At 45.8% G+C, this 19,246-nt stretch overlaps 1 protein-coding gene across 2 annotated transcripts in view; it reads left to right on the top strand.

Moving 5' to 3' along the window:
* LOC120932662 (trichohyalin-like) overlaps nucleotides 1-19,246 on the top strand; it is a 165,472-nt gene that overhangs the window by 144,223 nt on the left and 2,003 nt on the right. For both annotated transcript variants that reach the window (XM_040345205.1, XM_040345214.1), the window contains 3 exons: nucleotides 1,210-1,412; nucleotides 16,083-16,161; nucleotides 17,178-17,387. In XM_040345205.1, coding sequence (XP_040201139.1) covers nucleotides 1,210-1,412; nucleotides 16,083-16,161; nucleotides 17,178-17,387 — 492 coding nt within the window. The remainder of the gene's footprint in view (nucleotides 1-1,209; nucleotides 1,413-16,082; nucleotides 16,162-17,177; nucleotides 17,388-19,246) is intronic.

Raw genomic sequence — 19,246 nt, 5'->3', positions numbered from 1 at the left:
TTGTTTGAATGTTCACAGATGTTGTATTTAGATTGGAAATCTCCTATACTCATTGGCCCGGATTCACAAAGCACTTACGCCGACGTATCTGGAGATACGCCGCGTAAGTGTAAGTATGCGCCGTCGTATCTATGCGCCGTGCCCATAAACTGAGATACGCCTGAAAATAGGCTTCATCCGACCGACGTAACTTTCCTATGCCGTCGTATCGTGGGCGCATATTTACGATGGGCGCATTTGCCGCTCCCATTGATTTTCTATGCAAATGAGGGAGATACGTCGATTCAAGAACGTAGTTGCGCCCGGCGCATAATATACGCGGTTTGCGTAAGAATTACGTCCGGCGTAAAGTTATTCCCCATATAGGAGGCGCAACTCATGCAAAGGTATGGACCAGGGAACAGACCCGTCGTATTTTACGTCGTTTACGTAGCACGTGAATAGGGCTGGGCGTAGGTTACGTTCACGTCGTAGGCAGTATCTTAGGGAGTAGTTCCGACATGATTCTGCGCATGCGCAATGGGATGCGTCCACGGGACGGCGCGTGCGCCGTACGTTATTCGTATCTTTATGACGCTCAATCCATCATTTGCATGGGGTCACGCCTCATTAGCATGGCTCAGGCCCATTTCCACCTACGCTGGCTTACGCCAAGGAAACCCAGCGTATCTTTAAGAGCGAGTGCTTTGTGAATCCAGTGCTTGCATCTGTGCGCTGTGTCGGCGTAGCGTATATTAGATATGCTACGCCCGCATAAATATGCGCCGATGTATGTGAATCCGGGCCATTGTATACAAAAAATATAATCTCTTTATAACAGGCCATAAAAGGTGCCTGCACATGCCCTTAGTAGTCAGCAACACATTTTCTGTGGCTCTAAGGGGTCTCTGACACAGCTACATTCTGCACACCCTCTCTAGGTCAAAGGTCAGAAGGTGAGTTCCCAGAGGTCAGTAGTCACGAGGCATGGCTGACCCACCCCCACCAAAGTGTACCGCCTACACTTTGTCGGGGAATGAACAAGTCGGGAATGAACAAGCACTGGGTAGGGAGTGTATGGAGAGTCCACCATTTGCAGGAGTACTCTACTGGAAGAAAGGAGGATAATGTTACTATTGTATTGGAAATGAAGAACATAATAGCATGCAGTCATTCCTTTTTTTCTTTTGTTCATAACTCCTGCTGTTTTGTGCTAACCCTCTGTCTCAGGAGCACATAGAGGAAATCACCAATTTACAGAGAGATCAGCTCCGGGTGTCAGGTGGAGCGGAAAACCAATCTATGCGGCAGCAACTTCGGGAGAAGGACAATGAGCTGAGAGCCATTCAGAGGAACATGGGCAAGTGGAAAGATGAGACTGCTACAAAACTTGCCCGGAAGTTTGAAGAGGAGCTCAATGCTGAACTTGAAAAGTAAGTCAATAAATAAAAGATCTCTTTGACTATATTCATAGTTGGCCAGTCATTGAAACAAGTATTGCAGTTAATTGGCATGCTTCCAAAGTGTTCATTGTTAGCGATCAGAGCATTCAAGAGCAGCTGGTCAGCAGCTGGCACCAGGACTTATAGTATAGGATTGTCAGACACAGTCCAATAAAAAAAAAAGGAAAAATTAGGTGCTGGTTACAGATTTTCAGTAGGCCAATCAAATTACCAGGCACACTATGTTAAGCTGTTACTAAACCCACAACAGTACAAATCAGTCTGTATATGCAGTAAAGAAGGCTTGTTATACTCACTGTGGAACCTAAGGGGTTGTTTAAAAAGGCTGTTTGATCCTGTCTTCTCTGATCCTCCCCTTCTTCCACAGTCCCCAATCCATCTCCCGATAGTGCAAAGCCTAAGGGGCACTCTACACATGCTCAGTTTAGTGCTAGGGAGTTTTTTTTTTTTGCATGTGCTCGGTACAGGATCAGCACTGTCCAGACAGAGGGTCAGGGATCATGTAGACTCGTAGGACAGTCAGAGAAGAATGATAACTCCTTCTACAAGCTTTAAAGCGGTTGTAAACGGTGGACGTTGCAACAAAAAAAAAACAGCCTGCAAGGCAATGGCATAGTGCATACTAGCACATTATGAACCACTCACCTTGGAACAAAGCCCTCCAGCGCTGCAATGTCACTGCTGAGAGGGCTGACATGTCCCCCCTGTCTTTCTTCTGGGTTCTGGCTATGGGACTGGCCAGAGCCGCAATGACGTCACTACAGTGCATGCTGGGAGAATAATTTTAAGAAAGCACCAAGTAGAAGTGAGAGAGGAGGAAAAGAATAAAAAGGGGGGGGGGGGTAGAAAAACAGATAGTTGCCCATACAAGAAAATCAAGTGGCACCAGATAAGTATTTGATACAAGGGTCCCATATTTTTTCAAAATAGCTAATTTTATCATGCAAGATGGCAGAGAGACATTCATTAACCATCATCCACGACAGTTTGGCTTTCAACAGATCAAACAGAATTGTGGGAGACCTCCACGATCTGGCGATAGAAATTCTTGCTGCTAAAAAATAAAATGTTATCAATCTCTTTTTTTGAGGTTTGCTTGGGTAAGAGAGTAAATGAAATTATAGACATGTATCCAAAACTTTTTAACTTTTTGACATGTGATATGAAAGGCTGTACCCTTCTGTCTGAAACCTCTGTATTGGGGGAATCCTTCTCGTTTCTATAGCTCATGATAAGGCATTTCAATGTATAATAGTTTCCATTCTCAAATATCTAAATATTTTAATTTTTCTTTCTCATTTGCTGCTGCCGGTATGTGGATTTTTGTATTTTAGTAGTTCTTTCTTCCTACAGATGCAAAGTGGACTTTTTAAGAGAAAGGTAACATGTGAAGTACTGTACTGTGGCTGAAACAATAGCTATGTTACTTACTTACAAACTGTGTCCACACAGACATTTACTTTTGGCTTTTTTTAGAAGTTAAAGTATCAAAATACAAGGAACAACTGTTTAGCCTGCACCCCCAAAATGCTAGGTAAATACAAAAAAAGTAACGCACAATGCAGGGGGTCATTCTCATGATATTTGGCATCAGGGCTAGAACAACTCGGGGGGGGGGCACCTGTCCAGGGCGTAGTGTAATGTGTAATGACAGGAGTTATATTGTCATCACTCCTGTTATTCAGGCAGCTAGAGAATAGAGTATGGAACCCAGGATGCAATAGCTTGTGAGAGAATTCTGCTCTCTCCTTCCTCCAACAGCAGCATAATGTGGGAGAGAGAGAGAGAAGGCAGGGTGGATGCCCACTGAGAACATACAGTACCTCCTTCTCAGTATGGGTGTTCTATGTAGAGTAAGGACAGAATGTCCTTTTCTCTTATGGTCCATGGACGGACACAGCTCCTTAAATCTTGTGGGTTATTCCCTGTTTACAGGAGAGTACTAGGCAGAAACATGTTAGATTTAATTAAATACATGTTATTTTAACAGAGTTGAACAGCCCCGCCCAGGGGGAGGTCCCTCCAGACATAACCCTACTCCTTGCAGTATGCAGCCTGAGTTTCGTTCTGCCTAGCAAAGGAGAAGGACGTATGGCTCCCTTTGGGCCCAGCGCCCCGAGGAGAAATTTTATTTTATTTTAGTTTTTTCTTGAAGAATCTTCTATCAACTGTCGGCTGAGAGACAGGCTGGATATATAGATCCTTGTAGTCTACTCAGTCCGGCCGGCGAGCTTGAGCACACCTTTGCAAAGAGGCTGGGTCTGCCACGACATACCCCATGACTCCTGGGGTGGCCGGTGAGCTTTCCGCTCCGAGGTCCACATATGACTGGGCTTTGGTGTTGTCTCACTCACAGTGGACCAGGCTGACAGCTACCTCCATTGCGGTTGTAGGTATGTCAGGAATGCGTCAGCAAGTCCTCGATTGGACGGGTAAGTACAGTCCCTCCCGCTTAGGTGGGTTGGTACGGCTGGGCATTCCTGAGGGTTGGGGGTCCTTTTATCCTCCCTTTCCTGCTCCTTTTCCCTCTGCTGCATTGCTGAACATTGCCGCTGTCGGGGGGGGGGGGGGGAGGGGCCTTACTGAGGGGACTGTGGTGCGTCTGGCCTGCATTTTTTTTGCACTGGGGGTACTTTCCCTGTGAGTTTTTTTTTTCACTTTTAAGCCTTAGATAGGCTTTTCCTGTTTAAATGCAGCATTTTGCCACCATTTTTTGGGTGGTTTTCAATTACATTGAAAACTCCCATTGGCTGCCATTTTGTCGTAGCCGTGCTATGGCGCAGCTTACATTGCAGTCGGCCATTTTCCTGTGGCCGCGTTCTGAACGCTTGGCGGGCATCTTTGAGGAGTCCTGGCCTCTAGTGGTGGATCAAACGGCGCACACAGGTCTCTTCAGATGCCTCACAAGATACCTCATGTTTTTTTCCTCTCTACACGCTGTGTACTGAGGGCGGGCGGCGGCGCTGTGCAGTCTTCTCCTGTGGTGAGTCCCCTGGGTACCCCCTGGTCAGCGCAGGGCCCTATGAGCTTCCGTTTAGTTTTGGAGTCAGTATCTGGGTTTCTTCCCCAACATAGTTGTTGTGGTGGCAGCAGGTGTTAGCACCTGGGATTCCCACAGACCCTTTACTGTTAGTCCTGGACACTTTTGTGCCAGGGTGGGGGCGGACTGTGGACGTGCGGGGGTTAAGAGTGCCCCTCCCCCGCTATCCCCTGGGGAATGCTCTGTATCAGACTGGGACCTAGCAGATCCCGGTCCTGTTTTGTATGGAGCCATGGACCAGGTACCTGGGTCGGTGCATGACAAGGCACTTGTGGTTGTGCTTCTCACTGCTGTAAGGGACTCCCTTAAGCTGGATAAGGCAGCTGGGCTTCCGCTGAGGGCTCGGTCTTTTTTGGGTCACACAAATCAGACCGCTCTGTGCAGGTTTTTTCCTTCTGTGCCCTTCTTTGATAATTTTATAGATGCGGAATGGGAAAAGCCGCAGAAGGTTTTTGTTCGGTACCCCTTTTGAGGAGACCCTTTTTTTTTTAAAGTGGGACCCTCCGGTTGCCAGGGTGTATAAGGTACCCACTCTCCCTATTGCAGGAACCCCTGCTTGTATGGATCTGACTGATAGGAGATCCAAAGCACTGACCCGTTCCATGTTTACCATGCTGGGGTCTGCCTTGTGGCCTATTGTGACCACTACTCTGGAGTCTCAGTCACTCAGTCACTCACTGAGTGAGCATTTTGCACCAGACTGTGGAGGAGCACCGGCTCTCTCCCAAAGTTATTAAGCTAGCGGACCAGCTGGTCTAGGGCCTTGTATATGTCTGTGTTGCTTCACTGGAATGCCGCGCCCTTGATATCCAGGGCTTCTGTTTCAGAGATGGGCTTATGCCGCTTCCTCTGGTTGGAATGCTGGTCTGCTGACAAGGCCTCTAACATATGCCCTGGCGGATTTACCCTTCAAGGGTGAGAGGCCCTTTGGGTCCTCGCTGGATGACATTATCAAGGATGTCACTCGAGGGAAGAGCACTCTCCTCCCTCAGTCCTCCAGGGGGAAGGAGCCCCAACGTCGGCCGGGTCCTTCCTTTCCCACGCCAAAGCACGGTATTTTCGTCAGTCAGGCAAACCCTCCCAAGCCGACAAAGGCTCAGCTGGGGGACTAAAATGTCCCTGGGTGCGTAAGCCGATCACGCCAGCACCCAAACCCGCCAATGTATATAGCCTTTACCCGCCCGTCTCTGGGTTGGGGGGTCGGCTTTGCAGGTTCGCTGCTCGGTAAACCTCCCTGCTCTCCAACCAGTGGGTCTGCGAGGGGGTCTCTTCGGAGTACTAGATAGGGTTTCTTCCTATCCACCAAACAATTTTTTTTCCCCTCGTGTCTCCCCTCTTTCTGGCGGCCTTGGACATCAAGGACGCATACATGCATGTCCCATTTTGCACAATTCATAGAGGTTTCTGTGCTTTGAGGGGGGGACCACTGTCAGTTTGTGGCCCTTCCTTTTGATCTGGCGTCAGCACCAAGAGTTTTCACCAGGGAGTTTGCACGTCTCCTAGCCTTGCTGGGACTGCAAGGTTTTGCCATTGTGGGCTACTTAGTCGACTTTCTTCTGAGTACAGCTTCTGGTTCAGAATTGGTGGATGTGTCTGTAGCCATTTTGACCCTCCAAGAATTCGGGTGGGTGTTAGACGTTTTGGAGTCGGTCCTGGTCCCGACTCAGCGTTTGGAGTACCTAGGGTTGCCTGGACTCCTCGCTGACGAAGGTCTTTCTTCCCCTGGGGAAATTGCAGTCTCTTCAGTCTGCGGTGAAGGCAGTGGTATCACGCAATCGGTCTTCTCTCCATTTTGCATGCGAGTCCTGGGCCTGTTGGTAGCCTCCTTCGTGGCGGTACCATATTTCCAGCTCCACACTCGTGTCTTCCTGAGGGAAATACTGTCCGAGTGGTACAAATCTCTGGATCTTCAGATTCAGATGCGCCACCTGGTCAGAGTCTTTCTGAATTGGTGGCTGAGATCCCAGACTCTTTGGTCCGGGAAGTCCTTTCTTCCCTCCCAGTGGACCGTGATTACGACGGACGCCAGCCTCACGTGTTGAGGGGGGCTCCTGGGGGGTCCATTTGGCTCAGAGTCGCTGGACTCTAGGGGGCCTACGGCCACACCACCCTGAGTGCGAACACTCTCGTCTGATCTCGGTACCTACCCAGGGTCGGGCCTGGTTAGTACTTGGATGGGAGACCACCTGGGAATACCAGGTGCTGTAAATCCTGTCTACCGATCATTGTCCTAGTACTTTGGGCGATAGGGCTATACCTCTCCTCGTGGTCGAGGAGGTTGCAAGGTCATCCAATCTGCATTCAGCCGGACAACGCCATGGCCGTGGCTTCGGTCTGCCATCAGGTATGATGTCAGGCGGACTACAGGAGTCGACAGATGCTGGACCAGGGCAACTGATCTTTGTACTTGGAGGTGTTTCAGCTCCCTTGCAGAAGGTGGAATTCACAGGGCATGGTTCTCCTGGCCGCTCGTCTCAACCACAGGTGTCAAAATTCGTGGCCAGGTCTAGTGATCCTGTACAGACACATCAGTCGCGTTGGTGTCCCTGTGGGGTCAGTATCGGCTACTTTATACCTTCCCTCCATTGTAGTTGCTTCCTCGGCTGCTCCACAGAGTGGAGGCTCAGGGGATCCCGTTGATTCTAATCGCTCCAGATTGGCCTTGGCGTGCTTGGTATGCCGATCTCGGCCCCTGGTGGCGGAGGTACCCTGGCGGTTGCCAGGATGGGAGGACCTTCTGTCTTAGGGTTCCATACTTCCTCCTGTTGTACACTCGCTGGCTTGCATGACATGGCTACTGGAAGCCAGGTTTTGAGAGACCGGGGTCTGTCCATCTCGGTCATCTCACCATGCTAAGGGCACGGATCTACCATCGCACCTGGAAGGCCTACATCTCTTGGTGCGAAGAGATGGGGTGACGTCCATGGACATATTCTGTGTCCGGGGTCCTGCTGTTTTTACAGCTTGGAGTGAATCTAAAAATTGCCATAAGCACCGTTTGGGGGCGGATTTTAGGCTTGGCTGTGTTTTTTTCGGTGGCCTTTGGCGGCCTATTCCCTGGTGGGTACCTTTTTGTGAAGGGGGGTTTGTCATATGCTTCACCCTTTTGGCCCATCTTTCCCCCCATGAGTTTTTGGTGCTCTCGGTTCTTCAAGAACCTTCCTTTTGGAAACATCAGAGAGCTTCTTCCCTTGACACTATCTCGGAAGGTGGCAGTTTTTAGTGGCCATTACTTCTGTCAGAAGGGTTTCTGAGTTGGCGTTCTTGTCTTGCAAGTCGCCATGCTTGATACTTCCTAAGGATTAGATGGTGATGGTGCGCCCATGACCTTCCCTTCTTCTGAAGGTTGTTTCGGCCTTTCACCTGAAGGAGAACTTTTGTTCTTCAATCCTTATGTCCTCGGCCAGAGCATCCTACGGGGGTTGCGTTTCATACTTTAGGCGTGGTACGCGCTTTGTGGGTGTACCTGCCTGTTACGGCTCCGTTTTGGAGATCTGACGCTCCTTTTGTGTTGGTGTCTGGTCCACAAAAGGGGGCCTGGCATTCTCGTTGACCACCATTTATCTGTGGATCTGGCAGACCATCATACAGGCCTATGTTCTTAGGGGGCGGACGCCCCCTTTCCAGTCGCGGCACTTTCGACCAGGGCAATGGGTGCTTCTTGGGTTTTCCGACATCATGCGTCTGTCTCACAGGTGTGCGAGGTGGCAACTTGGTCGTCCGTTCACACTTTTTTCAAATGTTACCAGGTTGTTGTGAGGGCATCTTCTGATGCTTCTTTCGACCGCAAGGTTTTGCAGGTGGCTTTTTAAGGTTGCAACTCCTCTGTTGAGGAGCTCTGCTTGTTTTTGGGGTGAAGTTTAATTGGTTTTACTGATACTGTTTCCACCCCTAATTTTTGACACTGCTTGGGGACGTCCCACCTGTCATGATTTAAGGAGCTGTGTCCGTCCATGGACAATAAGAGAAAATAGGATTTTTTGTACTCACAATAAAATCCTTTTCTCTGACATCCATGGACGGACACAGCACCCTCCCCTCCTTTTTAGGTTTGTACTGCTTGTTACGAACTGAGGCTGCATACTGCAGGGAGAAGGGTGATGTCTGAAGGGACCACCCCCTGGGCGGGGCTGTTCAACTCTGTTAAAATAACATGTATTTAATTATCTAACATGTTTCTGCCTAGTCCTCTCCTGTAAACAGGGAATAACCCACTTGTCAAGATTTAAGGAGCTGTGCCCGACCATGGACGTCAGAGAAAATGATTTTACGGTGAGTACAAAAAATCCTATTTTTTCTGTCTCCCATTCTGTCATAATACATGACCCGAGAAGAAGAAGCTGCCTTTATTCCTGGGCAGGTGTTGTGATGAGGAGGTCTGAATTGTAAGTACACCGAGGGTACACCCTTCCTCCCTCAGAGCCACACATTGCCCTTCAATTAAATGCACACCACAGTGTCCCCACCCTCCCAGATCCCCTCCTTCATAATCAGATCTTCTTGGACTGGCCTCGCTTATGCAGTGACATTTTTCCTTCCAGTGTCACCTCCGATGCAGGGAAATTTTACTTCCACTGATACCACGCAGAGACATTTTTTTTCCAGTGACACCAATGACACAGAGGTATTTTTTCTTCCATTGATATGACCGATGCATTTTTTTTTTTTATTGACACTACAGATGCAGGGAAAAAAAAATTCTAAAGACACTACAGATGCATCCTTCCAGTGACATAACTGATGCAGGGATGTTTTTCCTTCCAGTGACACCACCGATGCAGCAAAAAAATTCTTTCCAGTGAAACCACTGAAGCAATGACATTTTCCCTCCATTGACACCATCAATTCAGTAGAAATGTTTTCCTTATGCCCTGTACACATGATCGGAATTTCCGATGGGAAAAAGTCCCACTGGCTTTTTCCATCGGAAATTCCGACCGTGTGTATGCCCCATTGGAGTAATTCCATCGGAAATTCCGATGAATTCCATCAGAGTTTACATAGAGAACATGTTCTCTTTTCCTACGATGGAATTCCATTGAAATTCAGATGTGAATTTGGTCGGACAAAGGTCCGATCGTGTGTACGGGGCATAAGTGTCACACCACCAATGCAGGCATATTTTCCCTTCTAGTGACACCACCAAAGCAGGGACATTTTTCCAGTGACAACACCAATGTAGGGACATTTTTCTTACAGTATCACCACCAAAGCAGGGACATTTTTCCTTCCAGTGAAACCACCAAGATAGGGTAATTTTTCCTTCCAGTGACACCACTGACACAGGAACATTGTTTTGCTTTAGTGACACCACTGATGCAGGGACAGTTTTTTCTTCCATTAACACCACCACCACCACAGGGGCATTTTTCTCACAAATACCAAAACATTTCTCTGTGTCATAATATACTGCAGGATAGAATGTATACTGCTATTAAACCCATATGTTACACATGTTTTGGTACAGTGTGCTGCCCATGTTTGTAACCCCACACCACACCCTACTCATTCCTGGGGAAGAGGGGTGGTGCGGGGGGTCGGCGTTCGCAATTTGATGTCTTCGCCTTGAGCACTGGATGACCTTTTTCTAGCGCTGTTTGGAATCCTCAGGTTTTTCAGAGTCCTACAGTGATTCTGTATGATCTACTTGGTGACAAAAAAAAGCAACCATGGCAGCCACTCTGATCTGTTTGAAACTAGCAAAAGGGACATGCCAAAATTAAAACTGCACCATTCCAAGCTCCCAAAACAGCCTATTGGGAAGTCCACTGCTCTGGGTGAATGTCACAGGAGCTCCCCTAGCTCAATTTGTACAGCAAAAATGTAAGAATGAGGCTGCACTTAATGGAAATCCCACTGGTAAATGTATTGTGTGTAGCTGGCTGTAGACAGTCCCCACCTGTTGGCAAAGCCCCTAGAGCTTAATCAGAGGTTTATTATTGGTGACTGGGTGAGCGGACCAGAGGGTCTAAGGTAAGTATCTTTTAATTTTAACTGTGTTTACTTGGCAAGGAGGGCTGTTGTATAGCTGTTTCCTTGTATTTTGATACAAAAATTAACAGAAATTAACATATGTGAAAAATGTCCTTGTGGATCCAATTTTATGGTTTCCATAAATAACATACTTATCTTACTCAAATCATCATTGCCATATTTTTCATCTTAGTTTCACTAACATAATTCATAGCCTTGAGGCTGATAAGGAGTATTAAAGCAGCTGCACAGTAAACAAGATTGGCTCATTACTATGTATCTTTGTAATGTTTTTCAAGGGTGTTTAGGCCCTACAGTAGACTGCGTAATGAAAAATATGTGACTAGGGTGCATGCGTGGAGTCTAGCGGTGTGGTAATGCAGTGCTAGAGCTCCATAACGTTCGGGAGGAGAGACGGTATTTAACCAAAACCCACAAGTATTTTGACATATCCTCGGGGTGAAACTAGTACCCGGGATCTAGCTGACCAATTTGTGGGCAAAATTATGGCACAGGGAGGCGGCCGTGTCAAAATAAAGAATTCCCTCATGAAGGCCTCAAAGGGGAAAGCTGTGACTAAAATGGCATCGCAAAACGCGTTGGAGCGCCTCTCTGAGCAATAGCATTTAGTGTTAAGAAACTCTTTTTTGTTATCTGCATTTGTAAAATTGACATCTCAAGTTTGGATACCATGCATACCAGAGCTCATGTCGCTTTTAATTCATGTTTTTTATATATATATATATATATATATATATATATATATATATATATATATATTATATTCAGTCCAAATTTTTCTAGCTGCCCAATTGCCCTTGGGAGCAATTTTTCAAAATAACAATACATTATTAAGCCTAAATACACAAACAGCACTTCAGACTATGACAATATCATACATACTGTATGTAGCGCTACCTGCGCAGGGGCCGCTATTTTGTGTCCCAGGTTCTTCTCCATTTAGTGCAGCACCAGTCAAACATGGTCCCTACTGAACATTTTAAATGTGAGCTTGCTGTTTTAAATTTCTGGTTTTAATAAAAGTATATGCATTGTGGAAATCCACAGAATGTAGATTTGTGCTCATAAGTTTACACACCCTGGCAGAATTTATGATTTCTTAGTCAATTTTCAGAAAACACAAAAACTTTTCTTTCACTCCATACTCCAGTTCTTAATACCGTGTATTGTTCTCTTTAACATCAATGACAGCTTGAAGTCTTTTGTGGTATTTGTGGATGAGGCTTTTTATCGTCTCAGATGGTAAAGATGCCCATTCCTCTTGGCAAAAAGCCTCCAGTTCCTGTAAATTCTTTGGCTGTCTTGCATGAACTGCACATATGAGATCTCTCCAGAGTGGCTCAATGATATTGAGGTCAGGAGACTGGCCACTCCAGAACCCTCACTTTAATCTGCTGTAGCCAATGAGAGGTCAACTTGGCCTTGTGTTTTGGATCATTGTCATGTTGGAATGTCCAAGTACGTCCCATGCGCAGCTTCCTGGCTAATGAATGAAAATGTTCCTCCAGTTTTTTTTGATAACATACTGCATTCATTTTGCTATCAATTTTGACCAAATTTCCTGTGCCTTTGTAGCTCACACATCCGCAAAACATCAGCGATCCACCTCCGTACATTTCATCATAGGCCTTGTTGAGTCCTCTTAAAATGTAGCATTTATGGTTGTGGACAAAAAGTTAAATGTTGGTCTTATCACTCGAAATTACTTTGTGCCAGAAAATTTGAGGCTGGTCTCTGTGCTGTTTGGCGTATTGTAAGAGGGATACTTTGTGGTATTTGAGTAGTAATGGCTTTATTCTGACGACTCAACCATGCAGCCCATCTTTCTTCAGGTGCCTCCTTATTGTGCATCTTGAAACAGCCACACCACGTGTTTTCAGAGAGTCCTGTATTTCATCTGAAGTTATTTGTGGGGTTTTCTTTGCATCCCAAACTATTTTCCTGGCAGTTGTGGCTGAAATTTTAGTTTTTAATTTCCACTTCTTGATTAAAGTTTGAACACTGCTGATTGGAATTCTCAATTCCTTGGATATATTTTTATATCCCTTTCCTGTTTTATACAGTTCAACTACATTTTCCCACAGATCCTTTGACAATTCTTTTGCTTTCCCCATGACTCAGAATCCAGAAACGTCAGTGCAGCACTTAATGAAAGATGCAATGATCTGTCAGAAACTCATTGACCTTTTATACACACACACACACACTAATTACAAGCGAACAGATCACAGGTGAGGATGGTTACCTTTAATAGACATTGAAACCCCTTTGAGTAAACACAGTTGATTGATAATAAATGGCTTCAGCCAAACACTGACTATGAGTGAAAGAAAACTTTTTGTGTTATCATTCATATACTCTGAAAAATGGCCAAGAAATCATAAATTCTGCAAGGGTATGTAAACTTATGAGCACAACTGTACTTTACATGGGGCCAGGGCACATGGGATTTAAGCACCTTACGGGATTAGGGCACAAGGAATCAGAGCACCTTACAGGATGGACAGGAGGGGAGGAGGGGGCAACAGGGAGCAGCGCTTCACAGCTACACAAGCAGAGATGCTTGCTTGTGTAGATGTGTGTGAGTCAGCAGAGGGGATGCAATCTACTCGTCAACTGCCTGTAACTGATGGGTAGATTGCTGCGGAAACCCCTGGGGACCTCTCGCAGAACCTTTTCAAAAGTTTATTGCAGATTAACTTGTTTGGGATTCAGGAAGCTGTGGATTTTCCAAAAAGTTTACTTAGGAATATGAGAACACTCTTCCCTGTAAAACAGCTTTTTAACCCGGTCTCCACCGGGAAAAAGAACCCAGCTCTCTGGGTTTCCATGGTATTTATGCACTCCCCAACCACCATCTGGACACACCTCTCCAGGGATTGGCTGGAGCTGCAAAAATATTCATGCTGCTAATTTGATTCTCCCACCTATTATGTTCTGGAAATCCCCAGAAAACTGGAGAAAGCAGTCACACTTGAAGCCTGCAGAACCCTGAGCAGCATAAATCAAGCACACACTCTGCAGATTACAGGAGAGCCAGGAACTAAAATGTACCTAACCAAAACCTAGCAGCCTAGCTAGGAAGGTTCTACACATAAACTGAAACAATATACAGTGCTAACAAAATCTTTATATTTAAAAAGGAATGTGAAAGTGCAGAGCTTTTTGACCTTTTTTTAGAAAATGGTCAAAAGTCTAATAAAAAATGTATTGTGGTGTTCTCAAACTCAGAACTGCAAATGCAACATTTAGGGATTCGACTCCAACATCTGGGTATTTCCACAATGCATAAACTTTGATCAAAACAAGCAATTTAAAACAGCAAACTCATAACTCCCAACTGTCCCTGATTTTGAAGGACTGTCCCTGATTTGGAACCAAGTTCCTCTGTCCCTCTTTCCTCCTCATTTGTCCTTCTATCAAAAAGTGTTTTACAGCGCTAAACCTTTCATTCAATTTCTAAATTGCTGAATTTGTAAATTCCAAAAGCCAATATAAAGGAATAGTAGTGGTAAAGAAAAGCACTTGTGGGTTTAACCAATCATGTTTTGTACAATTCTGCTTGAAGGGGGGTATCATATGCCAATATACCTTTGCTAATAGGTGTCCCCCATTCCCATCTCAGAAAGTTGGGAAGTATGGCAAACTCACATTCAAAATGTTCAATAGGGACCATGTGTATCTCATAAGGTATAAAGCCCTGCAGCAAAGGTCTGAAATACAGCATGGCCATTGCTGGCTAAAACAAGCTCACTTCCAGTATTCAATCGTCCAGCCAGCTCAATCCATCCACCAAACGAGACCTGACGAAATGAGGTTCCTCGTGGGTATGTCCTACGTGTTTCATTGCAAAGACTTCCTTGGTGCCCCTGAATAAGTCTTTGCATAGAAACATGTAGAGGTGGGCTTCCAGGTAATTATATAAACAGTGTTTTTTTTGCTTTTCTTCTATTAATGTTCTTTACAGTGTAAGCAAGGGAGCTTAGACTTCTTTGTAGTGTATCAATGTGCTTTTACTATTTAGAAATGCTGTAAATACAAACTATTACAATTATGGGAAACCAATACAAGACTGGCAGATATACAGTACATACAGCAAATGCTCTGGTCACAATGGTCTGAATACAATAGGAATATGCTGTAGTTGGGGGCTTATAACCCCAATGAGGACACCTGATTCAATCGTGTCTGTGAAGAGTTTATTTCCCCTGACTTTGGATAGATTTCCTTTCAAATCCTGTTGTGTATGCAGGATAGTAGGGTTGTCCCGATACCACTTTTTTAGGACCAAGTACAAGTACCGATACTTTTTTTCATGTACTCGCTGATACCGATTACCAATACTTTTTTTTAATGCCATGTGACAGTTTGACTGATGGGCGCTGATAGGTGGCACTGACAGGTGGCTGGCACTGATGGGCTGCACTGACAAGTGGCACTGATAGGTGGCACTTATGGGCACTGACAGATGGCTGGCACTGATAGGCGGCACTTATGGGCACTGAAAGATGGCTGGCACTGATAGGCGGCACTTATGGCACTGACAGGTGGATGGCACTGATGGGCGGCAGTTATGGGCACTGATAGGTGGCTGGCACTGTTAGATGGCACTGATAGGCGGCACTGATGGCACTGACAGGTGGCTGGCACTTATGGGCAGGCTCTGAAATGCAGCAATAAATGACATGAGGAAATGCTATGCTGCATCGCCCATCTTGGTACACTCTGCACTCGGCATCAATAAGTATCAGCAGACATCTTGTTACACTCAGCCCAAACCCCTTCAGGTGCCACATTTGGCACCTTTCGAGGGGGGGGCAGGTGCCTGTTTTTACAGGTGTCCCGAGAAACCGGGCTGTGGCAAAGTACGTTAGCAGCTCGTCCTCCCTCCTCCTTACCCTTCTGCCAGACCAGTGAGAGAGAGCGCAGTAGGGGCCCAGCCGTAAAGCCACAATGCTACACTGCCAGGTTCCCCTACCAGCAATGGCTGTGGTGCCGACATCGCTGGACTCCAGGACAGGTAAGTGTCCTAATGTTAAAAGTCAGCAGCTACAGTATGTGTAGCTGCTGACTTTTAATTTTTAAATGGGTGGGCGGAGCTAAAGGGGTGGACTATTTATTATGGATTATATAACAAGAATAGTAAAGTTGGTTTTGTCTTGGCAACAAAAGAACTTTGCATACATGATGGGACTTGCATGCTATTGAACTGTTCCTAGCCTTAACATCCTTCCTGTTAGGCGCTTTTAAACAAACATCACCTACATGGCTTGTGGAGCGTATCATGAAAACTGACAATTCTTACATTTCACTTAAAGAGAAAGTAAACTCATTGCGTGACACTTACCTGCAAACAAAGCCCTCATTGTCCCTGCTGCAGGTTGCATCCATCTTCGCCCATCTTCCTTCTGTGACTGTCCAGAGCCGCACAACGTCACTCCCGCTCATGCGTGCGAGAGCCACCGGTCACAGCACAGGACTCTGTGCTGAGAATGCAAGCATGGAATTATTTAAATATCATAAGTTGAAGCACAGTACTGGCCAGTTATTGTATTTTTTAAGATTGAATAAATGGTTAATTACGATTTTTTGATTACTTGGTGCAGAAGTTTGTCCAGAAGCAAAGCATCAGAGGGTCACAGGAATCCAGAGAGAGCTGGCTCAGCCATTCGCAGGCTGTCACTGGTAAATGCATTTTTTTTTTCTTAGTTTGTCATGTTGGTATTGTTATATAGTGGAGAATACTGTATGTCTATTTAAAATGCATTACCACTTTTTCAGCCAAATTAGGATAATACCTACTTTATATTATGTTCTCATTCACATGGCATAACCTGAAAAATATAAAAAAATTGATGCTTACCTTTTTGGTTCTTAAAAGCTTTCCCATACTGTTTAATGTTAAGAAGGGACTGCGGAGTTATGTTTATTATAAATAATCCTGTCTGTATTGTGCTGGCAGGTCTTCATTTTTAGTTGTGATGTTTAGGTGTCTGTCCTCACAAGGACTATCTCAAGGCTTGAGTGGTACCTTATGTCAATTCGCTTTAAAGGGTAAGTTCGCCTTTACAAAAAATGACATTTTTTTGCAGGTAAAAAAATATGTATTTATTATTCTATTTGTTAGGGACCGGTAAAGCATTGCACCCATGATCAGCAGATCGTGTGTGTAATGCCACAGTCCTGAAGACTGTATTTGTATCTGTTTACCTGGTACCTCCGATATGAGCAAGCAGTTACACTTGAGACAAGAAGCTAAATGAACTACCACAGCACCGTGGTAACTCATTGAGAACTAAAAGCGCTGCCAGACCTTATCGTTTTCCTATTCACAGAACACTGGAAACGGATGACGCGCGGGGGGAAAACCCACCTGGCCACGTCTTTTTTTAAATTGTGACAACTAGCCAGGGGAGAAGATCCCCCACTAGCTGTCAGGACGGGAGATCGGGGGAGAGCGAGGACCAGTGCATATGTAACATGTTACTACCTGAATATGGGTGTAACATATAACATGTTGCAAAAGGTGAACCTATCCTTTACAAAATACTGTCCCCTAATTGCTTGCACATTGCAAGCTATACAGCACAGATAATATTGAAAACTGCTGACGGCATTTGTCCTAGAAAATTTATATAAAACGGCTTGACAGTATACCAGCAAACTAAGAGGCAGAATTGTTAATACTTTTATCACAACAGGAAAGAAGGGAGAACTCGCATTTGCGCTCAGCTTCTACACCTTCCCTTAATGGAAACGCATCGCAGCATGATTTCAGTGCTTTAAAGATATTGAGGAACCTGCAGGGAAGAGTCAGAGAACTGCGGGCGGATAACAGACCATATCATGGAGGAAGCATGGAGGATCTGACTATGCTGAGAACTGATCTGGGACACTCCTACAGAGACAAAGTAAGTAATCTACACTTTTCCCTTAAGAACTTGGGAGTCTGCTTTATCAAGCTATGAATAAAGGAATGTACAGTCTTTTCAATTATTTTTAGCTGTTTTTAGGTGTAAAAAGATCAGCTTGATACAAATAATCTTATTGGTGTGTGTTAATATTTGTTAATATTGTTTAACAGGTAAACACTGCAAAAATACAGTAATTTTAAATATATGATTATGGCCTCATTCATTTGGGTGTACAGATCCTACACCCATATGAAGGGCTGTCTTCACCCACACAGAATGCATGAGTGTTCCATGCAGCTGCATACAGGAATGTTGTTCAGATCAATAACAGGCTGGTGGCTGCACAGACCTGCAAGCGCATCGCGGAGTGTATACCCCATATCCATTCACTTAGGGTGGGGGGCCGGTATCTGGGGGCCCCCTTATTAAAGGGGACTCCCAGATTCCGATAAGCCCCCGCCCGCATACCCCGACAACCAATGGCAAGGGTTGTCGGGAAGAGGTCCTGTCCTCATCAACATGGGGACAGGGTGCTCTGGGGTGGGGGGGCCCGCAGTGCGCCCCCCTGCCCCAGAGCACCCAACCCCCCCATGTTGAGGGCATGCGGCCTGGCACGGCTCAGGAGGGGGGGGGGACGCTCGCTCGTCCCCACTCCCATTCCTGGCCGGCCGGGTAGCGTGCTTTGGATACGGGTCTGGTATGGATTGTAGGGGGACCCCTACGTCGATTTTTCGGCGTAGGGGGGGTCCCCTTACAACCCATACCAGACCTAAGGGCCTGGTATGCTCCTGGGGGGGAACCCATGCCGGTTTTGTTTTTTACAAATTGCCGTGGAGTTCTCCCTCGGGAAAGCATACCAAATGCCGGCGCTGGAATGGGCTTTTACAAGGTGTGACTAGTTTACACTTTGTAGAACGAGCCCTAATTTTACACTTGCAAAATAACACTTACGGCGCAAAAAGGAAGCTAGAAAGCTTTGTGGATCGCCTTAAGTGCTAATTTGCATACTAGCAACGGCATTTCGACTCGAAATGCCCCCAGCGGCGGATGCGGTACTGCATCCTAAGATTAGGCAGTGTAATTCAATTACACATGCCGGATCTTCTGTCTAACTTTGGAAAAAGCCTTTTGAGGATCGTTTCCAAAGTTACACACAGACTGAACAGCAGTTAAGTCGGAGTATCTCTTTTGAGGATAACCCCCTAAGTTCTCGGAGCTGCGCAGGACCCCTTCATCAGGCATGTGATGCCTGACGAAGGGGTCCTGCGTGGCTCCGAAACGTTGCACTTGGTCTTTTGTGGTGTAATTTTTCTGCAGTAAAAGCTTTGGACCATATTTGACGATCCATGATGTGCTGGCAAGTATGTGCGCTGATTTGTGATAAACCCAATTTCCAGCTGGGATTTGCTACAGCACACGCTACTGATGAGCCTATGTCTAGGAACGTGTGCGATGGGAATATTGACAATACAATGCATTGATCAGAAATGCAGTTTCTGAACACCTGTACATTCCGCGTGGGTGAAGACTGCCCCTCAGATGGGTGTATTGATCAGTACACCCATGGGAATGAGGCCTTAAGGTGTGCAAAAGTGACATCTCATACAATATTTTCATGTGATCATAATACTTGAAAAGCCACTTTAGCACAGTTTATGTGACATTTCAGCTTGATGTATCTGGACCTTAGCGAAAAGGATGGGGATTTGAGCCTAGTATGCAATTAAAGCACTTTTGTTGATCGAATGGTATTTTATTTGCACCACTGAACTTATCTGAATATGTAATTCCAGTTCCTATTTTTAGGACAAGCCTAGTTAAAGCAGAATGCACCCATTTCATTGTGTACATGGGTA

Source organism: Rana temporaria, chromosome 1 (genome assembly GCF_905171775.1).
Source record: "Rana temporaria chromosome 1, aRanTem1.1, whole genome shotgun sequence".
Classification (NCBI taxonomy): Eukaryota; Metazoa; Chordata; class Amphibia; order Anura; family Ranidae; genus Rana; species Rana temporaria.
Note: the sequence above shows the minus strand (reverse complement) of the source record. Positions and strands in the feature narration are given on the sequence as shown.